The sequence below is a fragment of the Pyrgilauda ruficollis genome, unplaced genomic scaffold (genome assembly GCF_017590135.1).
Source record: "Pyrgilauda ruficollis isolate IOZ18807 unplaced genomic scaffold, ASM1759013v1 scaffold2, whole genome shotgun sequence".
NCBI classification, from domain to species: Eukaryota; Metazoa; Chordata; class Aves; order Passeriformes; family Passeridae; genus Pyrgilauda; species Pyrgilauda ruficollis.
Genome location: NW_024519206.1, coordinates 27,744,847 through 27,764,932, shown reverse-complemented (window position 1 = coordinate 27,764,932; position 20,086 = coordinate 27,744,847). Strand labels below are relative to the sequence as shown.

Genomic DNA, 20,086 nt, shown 5'->3' with positions numbered 1-20,086 from the left:
CACCACCGGTGTATCCCCACCACCAAGCAGCCTCATGTCGGTGTCCATCTGCAACCCAGCAGGTTCTGCTGCCCCCTCTGTGGGCACCAGAGGGAGCCCACATCCAAAACTGCTATTCCAAGTACCAAGTATTCCTTTTAGTTCAGGATTGCTCACTCTTTAAATTAACACTAAAATCAATGCCGTTTACAGTACTTCAAGCGGGCCCTGACATAAAGAATCAACTCATTTTACGTAGCTTTTAACTTAACTTCTGATTTTAGAAAGCACAACTAAAACCTTTGCAAACCACAGCCTACATGTGTGTAAGCTAACACCTACCCAAACACAATGCAAATAAGAACTGTACAGTTTCTTTGTCTTTGTGACCACTTACAGCCATACTAACATTAGAACATGTCTCTCCTTGGTGGTCTAGCTGGCACAGAAGCTGAGAATAAAAAAACAGTTTTGTGAACAGTGGACCTCTTTTTCCCCACTGTTATCCCTACAACATGGATAAGCTAAAAATTTAGAACAAAAATATGTTCATAGTCCTCTACCACTGCCATTGGATGCTCTAGCACCTACACCACCACCACTACAATTATCAAATTATTTTCTGTACTCTTAAAACACTGACTTGTAACACTTTGTATGTCTAACAGCAAATATCAGTGGAGACCGTCAGCTAGGTAAAGCATACACATAGTTCCATCAATGTCCTTAGGAAGAAATTATGAACTGAATGTAGTAAGTTATTGTGTAAAACGCTTGTCTATTTCATGAAGAAGCCACTCTGACTGCCAGGGTATCTCTTTAGCACTCTTGTAGAATACCTGAAGAGCTAAGAAAAATGGACAATTAAGAGCTCTTACACTCATTTCCCTGCTACGTTTATGAACAAAAAAAGGCATGACCACCACGTGCTGTTAAGTAAAGGTACCACTCCTTCCAACACGTAATTCTAGATTAAGACATTCAGAGAGCATAGTATGGACACACTCTTTGCCCTGGCGTTCTTCCAGCACAAGAAAAATAAAGCATGTAGGAAAGTTTGCACTTACTTCAGAACACCTGCTCTTTTGCTATACTCCAGTGCTACAAACAACGACGACTGCTTTTCAAATACAGGAGTATTGCACTGTAACTTTTTGATCAAGAAAATCACAAAGACCTCTCAGAGCAGTGCAGAGGTGCTCCCCTTACCTAGGGAGGCGTAGGACCCCGGGGGCAGCCCCGCTGCTGAGAGGCGCCCAGCTCCAGCTGTCTGTCCAGCAGCATGGCGGGCCTTGGCGCCCGTGGCAGCGTTCACGTCAATGTCACTGCGAGACCTCTGCAGGGTGCCCGGGCTTGGGACACCCTTGCTGCTGCCTGCAGCTACCAGAAAAGGGGCGAGGGGGGCGGGGGGGGGGGAAGAGAGTTGATATTGAATAAAATGAATGATATTTGAGAAGGCAACATCTTCTACTACCACACCATGCTTGTAAGAAAGCATGAAGAACTATGTAAAAAAGGTTAAACTAGTATTAAACCAAGAATTACTGAGATTATAAAGTAAACTAGACCTGGTCTTGCCATGAATTGCATATAGAAACAGTTTGTGTGACAGTAGTACTCCTCTTCATTCAGCATGAAATTTTAGCATTATTTAATGCAAACTGTCTGTTCCCACCCTAGCACAAATGACATAATTCTGAACCTTCGTGTGATTTATTACATTATTGAACGATTCGCAAATGTAAGAAAATTCACATCCTTCCTTGAGATACTGAAGGAAGAAAATATTCCCACACTTCAGCTAAGGTGAGTTGAATGTGTACTCTGAAATGTTTTAGGGTCCAATCTTTAGTATTTTCGTATTCACTTCCTATAATTTACTGAATTTTAACTATCTGCTTAATTTTAACCACTACTTTAGGTATTCTAAACTTCACTCCCCTTATCAGTTTCAGTATCCATTCTTAATTACACTCCATTTGCAAAAAGCTGCTCAATGATTTACTCTCAAAGAGTTACTAAGACATTATGGGAAAAGACACTGAAGTTATTAAATTCCTAAAACTAAACACATAATTAAGCTCTTTGAATTACAAATATACCGTTTGGCTGTTGTTCTTTATTTATTTAGAAAGAGCACAGCTACACGGGAACAGATGAAAGAGACAGTGAGTCTTTAATTTCTAATTGCCAAAAGCCTAACCATGAACAGAACAAAGAATAATGTTTTGTTTCTTTGAGAATGACTGTTCCATAACAAAACTCCAGGAGAGAGAATCAATGAATTAATATTTCAAAACTAATTATGTCTTATAATTGAAACAACTGAAACTACATGAAATGTGAAGTGAGTGTGAGGCAATCTGAGCTCCAGGTACAGTTTGTAGTGACACATACCATTATTTATCTAGGAAACGGGGTAAATGCTGATACAGTCAAGTTTTAAGCTGCATTTAGAACTTTTAATTCAAAGAACATTAAGAACAATAACTAGGCACTGCACTATATTACCACCACCTTACCTCTGCCTGCAAGACTTGCTGGGCTGGCTGCAGACCATTTAGATGACAGAGGCCGACTGAAAAAATAATAAAAAATAAAAAAATAAATCCAGTAAGTCTCATGTACCAGATGCAAAAGTCAAAAATAAAAGAGAGGAAAAAAATTAAAATTCTGTTATTTTCTCCCCTTCAACCTCCTCAGCATATTTTATAGATAAATATTTGAAATAGAAAATTGTAAGAAAACCAGAATTATCTTTTCCCTTATATTTTACAAAACTACATCCTTATCACACAGCACTAATCCTTCAGCTACCGACAGGCACACTTTGCTAACAAAGTTCAGGTATCCCAGACCAGGTCACAGAAACATTTAAGGTGGTTGGTACAAGGTTTTAACCACAGGGCTGATCTTATACATCAGTCATCAAACAAGAACAGTGGGAGCTATCCAAAAAACTTCATTTGTGACATGTGAAGTGGTGTCTGCAGTAACAAGAAAAACAGGTGTCCAACTCATAAGCCTCCTCCAGTCCCAGATGTCTCAAGAATTAAGTTATAAATTAAAAAAGGAAATACTGATGCTTCCAAGCAGCTAGACTCCATTTCCCCTGTTGGAATGTAGAGGCTCTCATAACTTATAAAAGGAGAAAAATCCCATGTCTTTTCCTCTATGTTTTGTCTTCATTTCCTTCCCACTGCAAAAACAAGTAGTTACTGAAGCACAGTCTTCCAGTCTGGTCAAGTTTAATTGTGAGCCCATCCTCTGGCCTGTTTGGAAGGGTAAAATGCAGCTGGAGAGACCAGGGAAATTAAAAGAACCGGTAGAAGTAAACATAATAGCATATTCATTGGTTAAATATCTGACGGGGAAGGTTTGTATTTGATGAAATAGTCAAGTATTTCATCAACAGTCAAATTTCAAGCTGAGTCAGTGTCTCAAGCTTTAGTAAAAATAATTCCTTTAATTTTAAATCTAAAAGTAGAGAGAAAAGAGATGCCTCATACTGTGTATTTACCCCAGTTATTAGCTCAGGTACTCAGCAGTAATATAGAGGTCAGCACCATAACCTAAATCCTCACAGAAGAATATGTGTTTGCAATTTATTCTGAATAAACCTGCTTTTCTGACATGACTAACTAGTGTTTTGAAGGTACTTTGCCTCAAGTACGGTGAGGAGGCTGAGGAAGAGCTCCTGACCTTACAATTCCAGACAGCTGCCACAATCTATCGCAATAGATGTTTTATGTACACAGTTTCATATAGGTAGACAGAAGTCACCACATTTCTTTCTTATTCCTCCATCTTCTCTAAAATAATTCTGGATTAACAATCTCTATGAGATGTAAGTTCAGAAGGTCAAAAATCACATAGGATCTGACTTCTAGGAAATCATACCCATATTTCCTAATTTAGACTATACAGGGGGAATTCAGCATTCACTATACCTAAAGCCAGAAATAAAATTTTGGGTAACAAACATCCATCTGAATACAAAGTTTGTAATAAATCAATTAAAATTTCATGAATTTCCAATATCATCACCTCTTCTGTTCATTTCTTATTTTACCTCTCACTTCCTGTACTGTAGCACTCACACAACATGGGAAGCAACATTTCAAGATTTAAGAGTTTTTTAAGATTCTGATTTCCCTGAAATTTAGTTTTTAATAGTGTATTACCAGTAACTCATTAACAGCACTTTTATTTTCAGTCAGGGAACACAGATTAATTTAAACAAGAATATTTAATCTTTGAATAAACACTTGTGGAAAATGAAGTGCTGGCAATTGCTTGCATCACAGACAATTATTTTAAAACAATTTTTTATAATTACAAGTATCATAGGAAAGATAAGGTAAACCTCTGGTAATCAAGGGAAAAAAAAAAAATTCCACTATGTGAGAAGCAGTCTTTGCCTTCAAATAACAAGTGAGCAGAAAAGCTCTCTGGTTTTGATAATGAAGATCTGAAATACTAAAAGGTTGAAATACTTTGAGGAAGCTTTCTAGCATTTAAAGGCAAAAATCACCACATACTACTTCATATTTCTGCTAAAAAGCCAGTAGATTTCTTTTACTATTGGTACCTAAGAAAACTTCAATTTATTCAGCTCAAGACTGTCTATGCATTTTAATACATCACTGACTGCAGCACAGACCCACCCTGTAGTAAGTGGCAGAGCTATGAAATACTGCTAATATATATTCAGTACTGTGAAGACAGGGGAAAAAAAAAAAACCCAAACCAATCTCCAATGAATCTCACTCATTGTTGATGCTCCTTTTTCATGCTTGCCAGTGAAGAGATGAAAAAGGAATTACACCACTATAGTTTTCCTAGACCTATTCAGCACATCGTGGACATCAATATGAACGCTGAAGATATTCTGGGATTTAAAGCAGCTATTAAGGAATGAATGTATGAATACAGCATGCTATATCCAGTTAAAGACTGTCTGTACTTTGCACCTTGCTGGGGTAACACTGTCACACAGCAAAACACCAGAGAAGAAATTTTTATTAAAAAAACAGAAGTCACAAAATAAAACTGCAGCTTTGCTGTACTCAACAGGAATCTGGATAATTTGCTTTTGAGAAACTGCATTTGTTTCTTGGCTCAGAAACAGTGAAGTGACCCTTACTTGAGGCTCTCCTGTGAGCTGGAGGATGACCTGTCTGACTGAGGGAGAGATGCTATACTGCCAGAATTCTTCAAATAGGTCTGAAGGCTTCTTTGATAGGGTGGCTCCAGAGAATTGTACAGAGTCTCAGCTTCACTAGGAAAGTGATTTCTAAGACCCAGATAAGCCCTACAAAAAAGAATAACCACATGTAAATGTTCAGTATTTTCTTTAAAGGGTGGAGTCAGCAAGTAAAGATTACAGAATGAACCATAACCATGGACAGGAGGGAAAGGAACCGAGAGTACGTAAAGCACACAGCAATGCTCATCAAGTCAGCAACAGGGACTGAACTAATCTTTTCAAAATAGCTTAAGTCTATCCTCTGAATGTCTCACATTCACTTACCAGTTGTGTGGGGAAGCAAAAGGAATTGTTTTCTGGCCTTCTCACTAGTCAAAGTGCTGCAGTTTTTTAAAGAATTAATTAATGGGAGCAGAATGATTATGCAGCAATATCAACCTTTCTAACTCTTCTTTCAGTGGAATTATCAAATGCTGCACAACTGCATTGACTGACTTGGCTTTGAGAATGTCTTTTGCAAAAGAAACTGGGTAGCAATTCAGGACAAAAACATCAGTTTTCAAACAAACTTGCTTGTATCTTCTTCAGCCATGGATAGCAGCTCACCATGGATTAGAGCCTTCTATCACTCATTCAGCACATACAATTTTTCAGAGCAAAATTAATCAAAACTCACTTTCTTGCCTCCACTCTTGCTTCTGCATCAGCATCATGAATACCCTTCTTGATTGTTTCAACCAAGACAGCTGCATGCCTAGAAGAAAGACATTCTTCATGCTATTTTGCTACTCCAAATTCTAAGCAGTAACTTTACACTTTCATTAACATTTCACCAAGTAAAAAACAGCTGCAATGCTAATTCTTTCCAAAATATGCAGTAAACAAACATTTAAGCACACTGATGACATAACTGTACCTTCTGTAAAGGTTTAGGTCAGCTTACTCCTTCAATCTAAAAGGATTTTAATCTACTTCTGACATACACCCACCTAGCACACTTTAAAAGTTATTTAAAAATACCTTTTTTAAAGACACTTGCCTTCCTGAAATGGAAAAACTATTTCCACTGTTATATCAATAGTAGGAAAAAGGGAAAAATTAAGACCATAAGTTTTCTTTCAGCTCTGAAAGCTTTTGGCATATGAGTTTTAAACCTGAATGCAAGTTCAATGAACAGCAAAGTACCCATCAGAACAGAAACTTGTGAAGATAAACAAGTTTTAATTCAAGGTAAGTTTTGGGCAGGAGGTTTGTTATTTGGGGGTGGGGGAGATGTGGCAGGCTTTGTGGGTTTTTTTAGACACTTTGGCATAAATGTTTTCCCCATTACTCCCCCTTCTCAGGAGCACCCTGGGGAAGCAGCAATGTGACTGGATGAATTCTTCAGAGCCTTTTCTGGATGCCCTTTATTCTCTTTGCTCCTACCCTGTGTTTACAGTGACCAACCTGCAGAACTGATGCATGTGCTGTTTTCTATCTATCTGGAAAAGCCACAACATGCCCTTACTCATTAGCACAAGAAGTCCTCCACCCTAAGCCCACTTGCCCTCTTTCACAGCAAACACACAGATTTCCTCCTGCCAGGAGAAAACACAGATGCGTACCTGTATACGCATTGCTCACACGCAGGATAGGAGAGGCAGAGGGTAAGGAGAGGAGGCCACAGGAAGCCAAGGCTGGAACGTACAGCTCTCCTTCCCCCTGGCACCTGAATGAGCCGCATGACCTGCCGTGCTAGAAAGGCTGTCTATGCCAGAAAGGCTGGCCAACACTGAACAACATAATCCAATTAAAGGATTCAATGGCAATATTTCTGTCTTAAATTACATTAGCAGTTTATTTTAGGGAAAAAAGTATACTGGCCCATACCTTTCCAGTGAATGTGTTTGCCACTCTTGTAATAACAGGTCTAAAAATTCAAAGGAGCGCCTAAAAACATAGAACCAAAGTCATAATTAAATACTCATTTCTCTAATGTGCTTGTGGAATAAACACTAACTTTACTCTCTCCTCCTGAGGGAAATAAATGAAATAAAAGTACATTTATCTGTCAAGTAAGGGCATTGGTCACCTTATTGGAAAGTTAAAATGTTCTGTTTATTAAGCAAACATGCAGGCTAACTAATCTTCAAAATAATAGACATGGTTCAATTAACAATGTGCTGTTCACCATGTTAACTGTATTAGTCCCAAAATAACAGACATTAATGAAGTTGAAAAAACTGTACAGAGTATAAAATCCTAATATATTAAAAAAAAAAATTAAAGACACAATATAGGATTTCTGTGGCAGTATACTTCTGTCCCAAACACTATTCCCATTCTTCCATCTGTCACTACTGAATATGTAGCATAAAGGAAAACATGAGACCATTAGCAGAGGGCTCTGCATATAGAAAGCACTGCAAAAGATTTTCTGGCACTGTACTAATGAAGATGTCTAACTGTATTCATTATTCATTTGGGAATCTTGACAATTTAGCAAACTGCCATTAGCAAAAGGCATACTTTCAAAAACTGTGTCTGAAGCTAGATCCTGACGAAAAATCAAACTGACACAGATTAGGGAGGTGTAGATAATTTTCAAACATGTAGTGAACCTGACAGCCTGAAACTACCTCTTTTTCTGGTTATTCAGCATTTTTGGACCTGTTCTGGAGGGACAAATTTGGTTTTTATTCTGCCCAAATCCTTTGGACATTGGCAAGGCATGGCAAGAAATCCTGCAATGCTTTTCACTATTACAACCAATCTAGTGTTTCATTGTCTTTCCAAAAGAATGACAGCAGTATGGAGACAATGCCTTCACTGATGCTCACTGGATTGTGAACTGCAGTACCAAAGCCACCTACAGTCTATTCCTCAGTAAAGGCACAGCATGTGCAGGCACTGAAGGCCTGTGTTTAGCAGTCAAACCAGAAGGTGTGGCAGGTGAGTACAATCTGGGTTGAGGTAACACTTGCTTTGGATGCAAAAGCAGCTTAGATTCAAAGATGCTCAAGTTGTTTCCTGCACACATACTGGGACATCGCTTCCAGGACTAGTGTCAGTTCAGAAACAGCATTAACTGCTTTTGTGTGATTTGGTGCAGAAAATTACACTGTCAAAAAACAATTCATCTTCTCAAGAGCCAATCCCCATGTTCATGTTCTCAGAGAAAGCAACATGCTGGAGATGTAGCTGAGCTGTTGAACCCCCACCACAACACATGGATGCTTTGTGTCCTAAGGTAGCTGCCTCTGTCTCAAGGCTGAAATTAATTTCTGCAGTTTGCAGTTTACTGGCTAACAGTTTTGTGTGTTCAGCACTTATGGCCACAAATCTTCTAATGTGTTAATTTTCAACATATGATAATCATAATTTTAAAACCAATAGCTTTGATAATTTTCATTTATAATGTACTCACCTTCTAACTGCAACTGATTTTGAGGTACAGTTGCTTGTTATTAAAGGTATGAGTCGTGGCACATGAGTATGCTGCCAAAAAAAGGACAAAGCAGTTAATGAGAAAAGCATTCCTGAATCCTGAATTTGTACTGTGCTTATTAATACAAACAGAATTAACACCATAATAAAAACTGCAATAATTTACACTGCTTGCCAAAACTAAGTCATAAAATACTATTAAATGAAAGACTGCTGTTAGCAGGTCAGTTGATTAAAGCTCGTTTCTTCCAAAAGGTCAAGTAAAAACCACTTCCAGTGCCATCAACAATAACATCATGATACGCAACTTTGCTGTCAAAAGTAATATAAGAAGTTCAAATGTAGCTATCTCCTCAAAGGAGTTGAAAGCTGATGCTATTTCAGTTTTCCCACAGGAAAGAAAAAAAAGTAATAGACATAGCTGTCTTAAAAGTCAGGGTTATAGAACAAAAAGTGAATCAATGAATATGAAAATACAGACATTCTTACAAGGAGCAGTATGATTAGTACCACAACGATCAAATGTCCTTTAATGCAAAATATGTCAATAAAGTAATAAAAACACTGACATATAAGCAAGCTTATATATACAATCTATATGAAAACACCTGACAGGAGAAGAAAACTATCAAACTAAGCATAAGATAAACTACATTCAATCCAAATGCATTACAGAATTCAGAATTAAAGCTACCTTACTTCACCTTTTCTTAACTAATTGTAGACACAAAGCATAACCATTTTAATTTCAAGTAAGAGTAATGTGGTTCAACAAATCTGTTTTCAGGTAATTTCTTTAGTCCTTTCTTAATTAAATACCTACAGTAAACAGTCCCCAATACAGTGTGAAAGAGTAGGCTAATTTAAAAAAATCCAAGATCTTCAGAAGTTCAGTACTGAAGAATTCTTACTCTCTCATGTATCACAGCTGCAGGATATAAACACACAAATCACAAAAAAAGCAGAGATAATCATCAGCTCACAGAGTACTGCCAATTTTAGGATTAGGAAGGAATTAATCAAAAATTCTGGAAGAGCCAACAGTTGCATTTGTTTGTCCTGATATACTTTTAAACACAGTTTTAAGGGGTTTGTTTGTGTTTTGTATAGATTTGTATAGACTGCAAATTGAAAAGAGGTACATGACTTCCAGAAAGGGACAATGAGCAAATCAAAAATAAAGTTTTTTACAGATGGAGAAACCTGTACATTCAAGCTGTTTGGAGCTATCGATGTTGTAATTTCTAGAAAGCATTTTGCAAAGGAATCAAAGCTTCAGGCTTGCTTTCATTCTGTTTTTAACATGTCATACTTCATCTGCTGCTCCTTTGAGGATGTAATGATATGTGCTTCCTTGCAAACCACCTTGAAGATCAGCTGACAAAGCTGAATCCCTCCTCCTGAGAAAGATTTCTGCCACCATGCCATCCCTCCATTATTCCCTCCCTGCTCCCCCACCTTTTTTTTAATTGGCTTCCTGATGTACTAAGAGTCAAGAAAGAGAAATCAGACTGCAGTGTAAGAACTTCCTGGAGAAGAAATATGAAATCCAATGAAGGCACAAAGATGAGATGAAGCTCTTCAAGATCACTGGTACAATACAGCCTCTCTGTTTTTATGCAGACTCACTCTACAGCAATTACACAGTAAAGCACCAGAATCTGAACTGGCTGTCACTGGATGATGTCGCCCTGATTTTGTAAGACTTTGTTAAGCCTTCTGATGTTTACATTCTTTTAACAAACTTTCTCACACACAGTTCTGTAAATAACCTATGTTTTGCATTCTTTCATGGAAGTAGAGAGAATTGATAGACCCTTGGTTTGTCCAGTGGCATTGGAGAGGTGGCACTGTCACCCTCCAATCCACTGTCACCTTTGGAAAACTATAAATGTTGGAGTCAGAAAATAAAGTTGCTTCTTTTTTGTTCCCCTCGAGAGCAGCAGTATCTGTGTCATCATTTCGTGCCTTATCACAACAGGACGCTGCTGTGAGTTTTTGAGTAAAACACTGACTCCAAAACCTGCAGTAGCTTGGGTTCTAAATATTCAATTGATCAAAGACCCCTGACCAATACTTATTTAGTCCAAAGGACAGAAGCCCAAACAGGCAGGAGGCTGCACTTCTTTTTGATATTTAATTCTGAAATCTGATTTTTCTACTAAAAAAACCTCACATATGCCATTTATTGGTTGGGTATTTGAACACTGTGGACAGGATTTTCTTGTTTTTATGCTTCAAATCTACTACGTTAAGTCACAGCTAAGAAGAACAGAAATTTAAACAAAATCAGGGCAACTATAGCTGATGTGTAAGTTTGTCTTCAAATGAACTGAACCAATGAAGCCAATGTAATGTAATTGGTGAATGTTTATAACTTTTTACATGCCTGAGCTTGTCTTACACTACTGTGGCAAATGGTATTGTTCTCTTACAACTTTAATTAACCGTGTGTACGGTGTATTCCTTCCCGCTCAAGTCTGTGCCATTTCACAGTGGAGTGTGAAAGTCTGGGGAAAAAATACCAAGGGATTTTGTCTTAGCCCAAGTGCTGATACGAAGGTCATGCATGCAAAGGTCTCAGAGCACATTCTCAGGGGCACAGAGAGACAAAGCAAGTATATTCCAAACCATACTGAAGATGGCAAAAAAAGGTGTTAAGTGATGAAACCTCTTAGGTTTTCCAACAACTTACAAAATTAAAACCATTGATGAGATCATAGTTAATTGCAGTAAGTGCTTGGCATTAAGAACACCACAACTTCTAATGCAGAAACTACAGGCCATCTCCCACTTTATGTGAAACACAAAAATATCAGTACAAGTCCCAAAGCTCTAACTGTCTTGCCTGAGACATCAATCAGTAGATGCTCAAAGAACATTCAGCAGAAAACAGCTAGGATAGAGCACTCCTCTATTCCAAATGTTATAGATTTGGGGACTCAGCTTAGAAAGTTTTTGAATTTAAAAATTCTTATCTCTATTGGATTTTTCTTTCATGAACTTGTGCTTTCTGAACTGATCCAGGCATGTGCAATCTCTTCCATAGTTCCAAATTTTTTTGGGGGGGAGTGTATATGTAGAAAGAAATACCTTTTGTTTTGTTGTTTGCGCTATTTAAATTCTCACCAGTTTCTTAGCTACTAGCTTAACTTTGTATTTTCCAAGAAGGCAGTTAAAAGCAGTTACCCTTCGAAACACACTTGGTCTTTTTTCAATTAATGCATTATAAAAAAATCCAAAACCACAAAAACAGACTAGCTGTTCACAACTATTCTACCATCTTTACTGTGACAATGCTGCCAATTGGTTTCAATGATATGTAGTATTTGTCCACCCATTACTCCTCTGTTAAAGAACGATTTTAAAACCTGTATTTCAGTGTAGTTGTTACCTCTGCCAAGAGCCACCACCTAAAAATTCCTAGCAGGTGAAGTGAGATTGAAACACCTACCCGAATGATGAACCTGATGGCTGCACACCCAGAGGTTGCCATCACTTTGGCGCTGTTGGGGACCAGGTTAAAAAGAGTAGGCACAATTGCTTCAGCGCCATGGTCAAACTTGTTTCCCAGAACAGTTGAAAGGTGGCTGTTTAGAAGAAACGTGAATTAATTTCTTAGTCTGAAAATAACAAAGTTCATTGCAGATTTTAAAGATTCATCTTTCTAAACAACAGAATTTCTCAATTTCACAATTTCCAGGCACACTAAGTAACCAAACGTGAATAACTTTGTTTCATAATGAAAAACAAGTACTACAACTGGAAAGCCTAAATTTTCATGTCCACATAAAGTATCATTGTATTTTTGCTTTTTAACAGACTTTGAGATGTATAAATCTAAAATTTTAAATAAATTGAGATTTTTTTCCCTTTTGAATGCAGACAAAACTACTGAACTCACCACGATCAGCCAACCATAAAATTTGACTCCCTTGTCTGCTAAAGGTTACATTTTCAGTTTTAACAAATACAAAAACACATGCCATACACAGTAATTTAACTGTCCATTGGTGACAACAAATGCTTTTTTTTTGTGCAGGAGGACTATATAAAAAGGATTTGCAGCCAGCAGCAAATGACACATCAAATATATCAAAATCTTAGGGATCAAGGAAAATTTCAGGTTGTTAGGCCTGCATGAGAACATTTGCAGAGTACTTTTACACTGCTCCTGACTTCATGTTAGGAAAGGTTATTATAATTTTCTCAAAGTCTCAATTTCCTTGAAAGGGCAGTTGTATGCTTCAACATTTCCTCTTGGTCTGTTCAAACAGGAGACCAGAACAGCAAGGGTGAACTCTATGGTGGTCCTGTTTCAGATGGCCACTGAAAACCAGCGGTTACACTAATGTCTTTCCAGAGGATAAAAAAAGTCACAGAAAACACAGAAATGGGAACGACTACTCTCGTTTTCCTCTCTGCCCCTGAATTTAAAGGAGTCCACAAGATGCCAATGGTGAAGATTTTATTTCAGTTTAGCCACAGCTTCTAAAATTATCACCATCATCTGTCTCTTGCCCAGAGACAACCCTGGAAGTGTTCAAGGCTAGGCTGGATGGGGCTTTGAACAACCTGGTCCTGGGCAAGGTGTCCCTGCACTGCTAATGGGGCTGGAACTAGATGATCTTTAAGGTCCCTTCGAATCCAAACCCATTCCATGATTCCATGAGAGGTATTACCACAGCAAAATGCTCTGTGTTCAAACCACTACAGCGCTATTGGCATTGTCTTTACAAGCAGTGCCAGTGAAGTGCTGTGCCAATCACCCAAGCATAAATGATCCTAAGATAAGTCCCCAATATCATTCATAGCAGTTTGTATTAACCTGCACTAATGATGACTCTGCAAGGATGGTAACTGGTGATTCACATACAATTCGTTACAGGATTATCAACTACGTGTATCCCCTCAGAGAACAAATTCCTTTAAGCATTTCTTTTCCTCTGAAGCTTCAGATCCTGACTTGATTCTTTATCAGTCACAGAGTACAGCAGTCCAGCAAGAGAACCTCTCCTGGAACACTGATAAAGCACCTTTAAGCCAACCCACAGTAACATGTAGCAAGGTGCACAAAGGCACTCCAACTGTACTTACGCTACAGTAATGCAGGCTTCTCTAACCACCTGGGATCTGAGATCCTTGGCTGACAGCTTGAAAGCACCATCCAACAGCCGTAAGTGCTGGAAAAACCCATCGTACTGAGCAGCTCCAGCAACGAGCAAGGATCGAACCTTCTTCAGCTAAAAAAATCAACGTGGCTAGTTTAGGACACTGCCAATATGCATTAACAAAAGGAACAGCTTCACTATGCAAAAATACATGTTAGTATGTCTTTAAATCAAAATTTTCAAAATATATGGCAGTAATTAAAAAGAACTGTAAAAAATTTACATTAAGCTCTAGACGTAAAAAAAAATCTCAGAATCCAGAATACAAATACACAAACACATAATTCCCTTCACACACTTGTTTATAAACATTAAGATGTCATAAACCCGATTAAAAAATATAAATGATATATACACACAAAAATTTTAACTCTGTAAGTGGAACTTTTCATAGCTATTAATAGCTATTTCATGGCTATAAACAGATATTTCATAGCTATTACTATCTCATAACAAGAGATTTTAATGCTAGCAGTTAACCTGTAGAATATGCAATTTGCATAAATGCCAAACTTAAACATTTGTGATGGCTTTTAGAAAGGCTTCCACTTATATGTCAGCAAAAATGCATTTTAGACTTAAAAAAACCCCACAAACTTACCCGGTATACAGAAATTCAAGGTGTAAAAATTAAAATGAAAATTTCTTCCATTACATGGAGTGCAATGATTTTAGGAAAAAAAAAGTTTTTAAATATCTGGCTGTCTGTGCTTTATGAAATACACCCACCCAAGCCTGAAATAAGATAAAAAGTTTACCGCATTAGTTCGCTGATCCCAATCATGTTTGTCATCTGAGAGAATTTCCCTGATTTTGTTCAACGTTTCTTCAAGTTCTCGACTAGAATAGATCTGAAGTATTAAAAATAAAAATATCAGAAAGTTCATATGGTTAACATCCCGCATAATGTGATGAAGAAAAATAGCTTGAGAAGAATGAAAATATGATTCTAATCCCACCAATCTTACCCCTCAAGTTACAGAGATCTGTGTAAGAGTTATAAATGGGCATTTTAAGACCAATCTGTAAGGATATCACTTAATGAATAATGAGTAATGAATATTCATTAAAAAAAAAAAGGCTGAAAAAGCAACATTTTCCTTTCAGCATTTTCCTTTCCTTTTAGCTTATCACAAAGACTTGACCCTTCACCTTTGTGATGAGCTAATCACATCCACAATTTCATTAACTTCACATAAAAAAATAATTCAAGAGGAGCAGAGATTTTAGATAATCTGCTGCAATATAATTGAAACTCTGTTTCATTTTCATATTCTTAGAATGAAACTCAACACACACTTTAACTCATTGCAACTCTTTTGGAGCTGGGAAACTCTGGGGAACTAACTGGGCTGTGAGAACATTGAATTACAATTTGTCTGAAAAATTTAATTAAAAGCATTCCATAGCTTCTCTATGTATTGCTACCTTAAGACTATCAATTAGTAACTTATACAGTCAGTAAATAAATATAAGAAGCCACCTCTAGTCAAAATTCTCACTACACAGTAAGACCACCAATAATGAAGCCTGAACAAGCTAATCATGCAACAGACACTATTTGGTTATAAATGAATTAATGTCTTTATTGAACTGTAAATGTACAAAAACAGATTTTTAAAGAAGAAAGGAATAAAAAACCTACTAATGAAAAAATATTTTCAAATTGACTGATTTCACTTCTATTTTCCTGGACGTAACTCAAAGATGCTTTTTTCTGCTTCCACTGCATACACCAAATTTCAAGTTTTTTTCCCTTCAGACTGAGAATAAGTTTAAGAGAATATGAAGCAAATTACTAAGCAGAAACTTAATCTGGCCAGGGTCTTTTTTGTTTTGTGTTTTTTTTTTTTTTTTGTTGTTGTTTTGTTTTGTTTTGTTTGTTTGTTTTATAAAGTATCTTCAGCTAAACATTTCCAGTTTTTTGGATCAGAAGTTTTTTTACGTAATCACATTAGGCAAAACTCACTGGCCCATACACAAGCACCTGACACCACCTGAGACACCTTCAAGACACAGGGCTGGAAGATGTGAGTGAGGACTTGAAGGAAGCTCACCTTTCTACAGTGAAAGCTGGACACCAGCATGAGAACTTATGTAGCACCTAAACAGCAGGGCCTGATGTTCCCTTATTATTTAAGACACGATTTTTGTATGTGCAAGAGCACACAGAGGAAACGAGGGCCAGTGGTTAGGACACCTTGTTTTGCCTGAATTGGTTAAGAGCTGTGTCTCTTGGACACGCTGCTCCAGCATGTGTACATGCATCTTTGATCTTACTGTTAAAACAATGCCATGTCTTTCTTCTGTTCTGCAGTTATGTTCAATGATTATTTTCTTTACAATATCTTAATTTCCCAGGCATCTTCAAATTACTGTAAGGGTTATTCTAAATACAGTGTAGTTTTCCACTTTTCCTGAGCACATCAAATTAATTTAACCTACAAAAGATATGGAACCTTAACTCTATTGACATCTACTCTTTTTCCAACACTTTTAACAGAATATGGTTATGGAGGTATGCATATTTCATGCTGGAATATGGAGGAGGTGAAAGACATCACAGCTCTAAAATACCTTCATACTGGATTTCCAGAATAAACAGGGTAGGAACCTTTTCAGAAACAGATTAATTAGTAGACCCAGACCAGCTTCACTATAAGGTGGAAAACGATTTCTGAATATACTTTACCAATGAAAGTGAGATTTTTATTACCATGGAGCTGTGTGAGCTCTTCCAGGATACAGTGTGGAAGCAGCTTTGCACTCCTATACAGGAGACATGACTGAACCCATAAAAACCAGAAAGCTATTCCTCACAATTATGGTTTGCTTCACTGGAAGTCACTAAACATCTGATTTATAACTTACTTAAAATGAACAAATGACTTAATGAAAAATATTGGGTCCAAGTGTAAGATACTTTCTACTCCACCACCCACAAAACTGAACATGAGTTCTGTGTCACTGTTTAAGATATTTGTGTATACTGGTAGCCTATTAATGGTTGTTGAACAAACCTAGTGTATTCTAACACGAATTCTGTAGGTATCATACTCTTAAAAAAAAAAAAAAAAAGTATTACGTGTGTCTCAGTAAGCTTTTTTATCAAAATTAATTTCCATTCTGAAAGAAAATTTTTATTTTTCTTTGAAAGTGCAAAGGACTAGTCAGTGGTTAACTCAAGATGCAGTTTCATCTTACAGTGACACTTCATACCATCAGAATTCATGACACGATTCAACCTCCTCAGAATCTCCCTTTACCATAACTCTCTTTGACCTGTCTCCTGCTCAGTTCAGACCTTTAATACACAGAAAGCTCATCCTGCAAGAGGAGAGGCAAGAATTTCTTTGCCAACTTAGCATTTCTCTGTGAATTTCTCATAAAGCGAGGTGCAACAAGAAGGGAAGCAGGATGATGTCTCTTGGTAGCATCTAACTGAGAACTGTTCCATGCACAGTCAAATCTCAGTCTGAAGTCAATGTACAAAAACTTCTTGCAAGCTGTTTCATTAAGTCAGTCCCAAAAATATGCCTTCTTTTGTTGTCAGCCTCTGTGTCATAAGAGACTATGTTGTACAGTATAGTTACTGTTGCAAGACTAAAACATGCTGGGCACCAGGCAAATAGAAGCAACCTGTAACACAGGTTCATGTCTACCCTAACAGCATTTCCAGGCAAAGAATTGAATTTTTTCTTTAATTACCTGGCACAAATAGAACAGGACTTAGGAATATTCAAATTGGTATTGCAGTGTAGAATTTAGTAAGTGGTATAATTTTATTTTGTCATCAAATGAAAACTATAATTCCACTGAAAAATCCCGTATTTTCAACGTTGTACACACCTACCTCAATTTCACAGGAATAAAAGGCAATATTTTAATAATTTGTTTTCTCCCTGCCCTCAATTCATTACACTTTTAGGAGGCCAAGATGAAATTATGTGTTCAGCCAATGACATAATGTATTTTTTGCTCACAAGCTCCCACATCAGACTTTATAAAAACAACTGAACTTGTTTTCAAACCAATTTTAGCTATTAATGGGAGTTACTCCTAATAACTCAAACACAGAATTTTCTTCTGTTTCAGCAACAGCTTAAGTTGTAAAAACATTATGGTTGTAACCTTGAATACGAGGGCACAATCCTGTCACTAGAGTACTTTTTGGCACACAGATCCATCAGACTAGATCTAAAAATCACCCATCTTCATAAACTGCTGCTATCCGTTAGAGGGCAACATAAACATACCTCATTAAAGGCAACTGTAACATCAAAGACAAAAATTAAAAGCTCAAACACAAGTAAGAATAATAACTATACAGATGGAAAGTATTTTCAAGATGGGGATTTAAAAACTGGGTACAAGTAAACAATATGAGATTCCTAAAAAAAGATGAGCAGTCACATGAACAGCTTACTGGAAAGTCAGATCTACCTTTGGAGAGTTTTAAGGATGATTTAAAACACACCCACACTGAAAGTAACCTCAATTTATTTGATTAATTTAGATGCACTAAATCTTGATCCAGAATTGAATCTGGTTTTCCTTTCTTACTTTCATTGAAGCCACTACTCAAACACATAAATGTAATGAAAACAGAAGAGACACAGGAATGGGCCCAGTAACATCTAAACATCTCTCTCTCCTCATGCTGTCCTTTGCTTTCAGGATAATTTGGTAAACTACAGCTCATAAACATTCTTTCTTCACAAGTCCAACAGAGACATTTCCCACTTCCTTAGTAATTAACATGGTTGCAGAACATGAAATCTGCTTTGATTTTCTTTTTCTGAAAGATCAGAGACTGTTCACAACGAGAAGCATGAAGTTGGCCAAGAAGTCATTATTCCTAAGGACGCTAAAAAAAAAAAATTCGTGTTTTTTTTCTTGCATGCTCATCCATGAAACAAGTAGGTAATTTGGGAGTCAGCTACACATTTCTCTCCTGCCTCCCCACCTCAGCTTGTGGGAGATTACTAAAGACAAATGTCTTTCTCCTCCATCTTCTGCAGTTTAGAGAATGACCTGCCTTCCTAGGCCATTTGGCAGTCAGACAGAAAATAACATGTGTTTGTCTACGGCCTGTGGTCATCCCAGTTTTGCTCCTGCAGTGTTACCAACCAGCCCGAGTAACTAGAGAACTCTGTGCTTGGGACTGCACACACTAAGGCACTGAACTACAAGCATCACGTTCTCTGTTCTGTGGAACATGGCTCTGCTCAACATAACAGGGATAAACAATATTAAGAGCAGCATGTTTTTATCCTTCGAAGAATTCTTAACACAGTCTGAAGAGGCAAAGATACATAAAGATCTTACAGTGTTAGACAAAGACTTCCTTGATGTGACAGGGATCATGGAGATTGAGTGCTCCCTCATGAAAGCAGACAGGACTGCTGCCTGCAGATCTAACAAATAACAAATGCTTGGGAAATAAAAATAGAACTAAAGTACACATCAAGAAAGGGGAGTATTACAAAATCCTTCTGTCATTTGGGAACTATGGCTTACTGAGACTTTGGTTGTGTTCCACACTTCAGCTGCTCAAGAAAAACTTATGAATAACAGCCCTTGTATGCTACACACATATTAAATGACTCAACTATGTGAAAGTATCGAATACATGCAATTCCCACACTAAAAGAACAGAAATTCAAATCCAATCTTTTAATTAAGAACTCAGAATCCAACAAGTTCATTAGTATGAAAATAAGGCACTAGATTAATATTTTTAAAGTATTACTACAATAAGGACATGTACACCAGACACACATCATTACAATTCAGGCAAATTTGAAAATACAATTCTTGCTGTTTAAATTATTTGCCTATATTATTAAGATGCCTTGAAATTGTAGCCCTAAACTTTCCCAACATCATGTTAATCTTCTTAAAACATCCAATTATTTTCACTAGTTCTCTGAAAACGTTTGAGAAAAGCAATAAGGCATTTTAGCCAAAACACAATGTGGTAATAATTAGCAAGACAGTTAAGAAAAGTGACACTTTTTTTGGTAACTCCTGGAAAAATATAAAGAGCTTTCCATGGAGACTTGAAGGTCAGAAAGAGGGAAAAGTAATGATGCTTGCTTAGAACAATGTAAAATTATGTAAATTTTAAAAGCAGGTTAACCTATTATTGCAAATAACACATTTCTGAAGACAAACATGAATATACATAGCATCTTACCTGTACAGTAGGAACATCTGTAAATGCCTTAATAAAATCATCCTCATCCACAGCCCCAGCTCCTCCTTCTTTAGAGGAACCTAAATAAACATAAAATACTGT

General features: G+C 37.1%; 1 protein-coding gene across 14 annotated transcripts in view; it reads right to left on the bottom strand.

Annotated features, from left to right (window-relative positions):
• The window catches only part of CLASP2 (cytoplasmic linker associated protein 2), a 145,909-nt gene that overhangs the window by 53,421 nt on the left and 72,402 nt on the right, over positions 1 to 20,086 (bottom strand). For all 14 annotated transcript variants that reach the window (XM_041466164.1, XM_041466151.1, XM_041466157.1 and 11 more), the window contains 10 exons: positions 19,985 to 20,064; positions 14,544 to 14,636; positions 13,712 to 13,857; positions 12,069 to 12,204; positions 8,595 to 8,665; positions 7,058 to 7,117; positions 5,865 to 5,942; positions 5,126 to 5,293; positions 2,502 to 2,557; positions 1,189 to 1,359 (listed from right to left, as the gene is read on the bottom strand). In XM_041466164.1, coding sequence (XP_041322098.1) covers positions 1,189 to 1,359; positions 2,502 to 2,557; positions 5,126 to 5,293; positions 5,865 to 5,942; positions 7,058 to 7,117; positions 8,595 to 8,665; positions 12,069 to 12,204; positions 13,712 to 13,857; positions 14,544 to 14,636; positions 19,985 to 20,064 — 1,059 coding nt within the window. The remainder of the gene's footprint in view (positions 1 to 1,188; positions 1,360 to 2,501; positions 2,558 to 5,125; positions 5,294 to 5,864; positions 5,943 to 7,057; positions 7,118 to 8,594; positions 8,666 to 12,068; positions 12,205 to 13,711; positions 13,858 to 14,543; positions 14,637 to 19,984; positions 20,065 to 20,086) is intronic.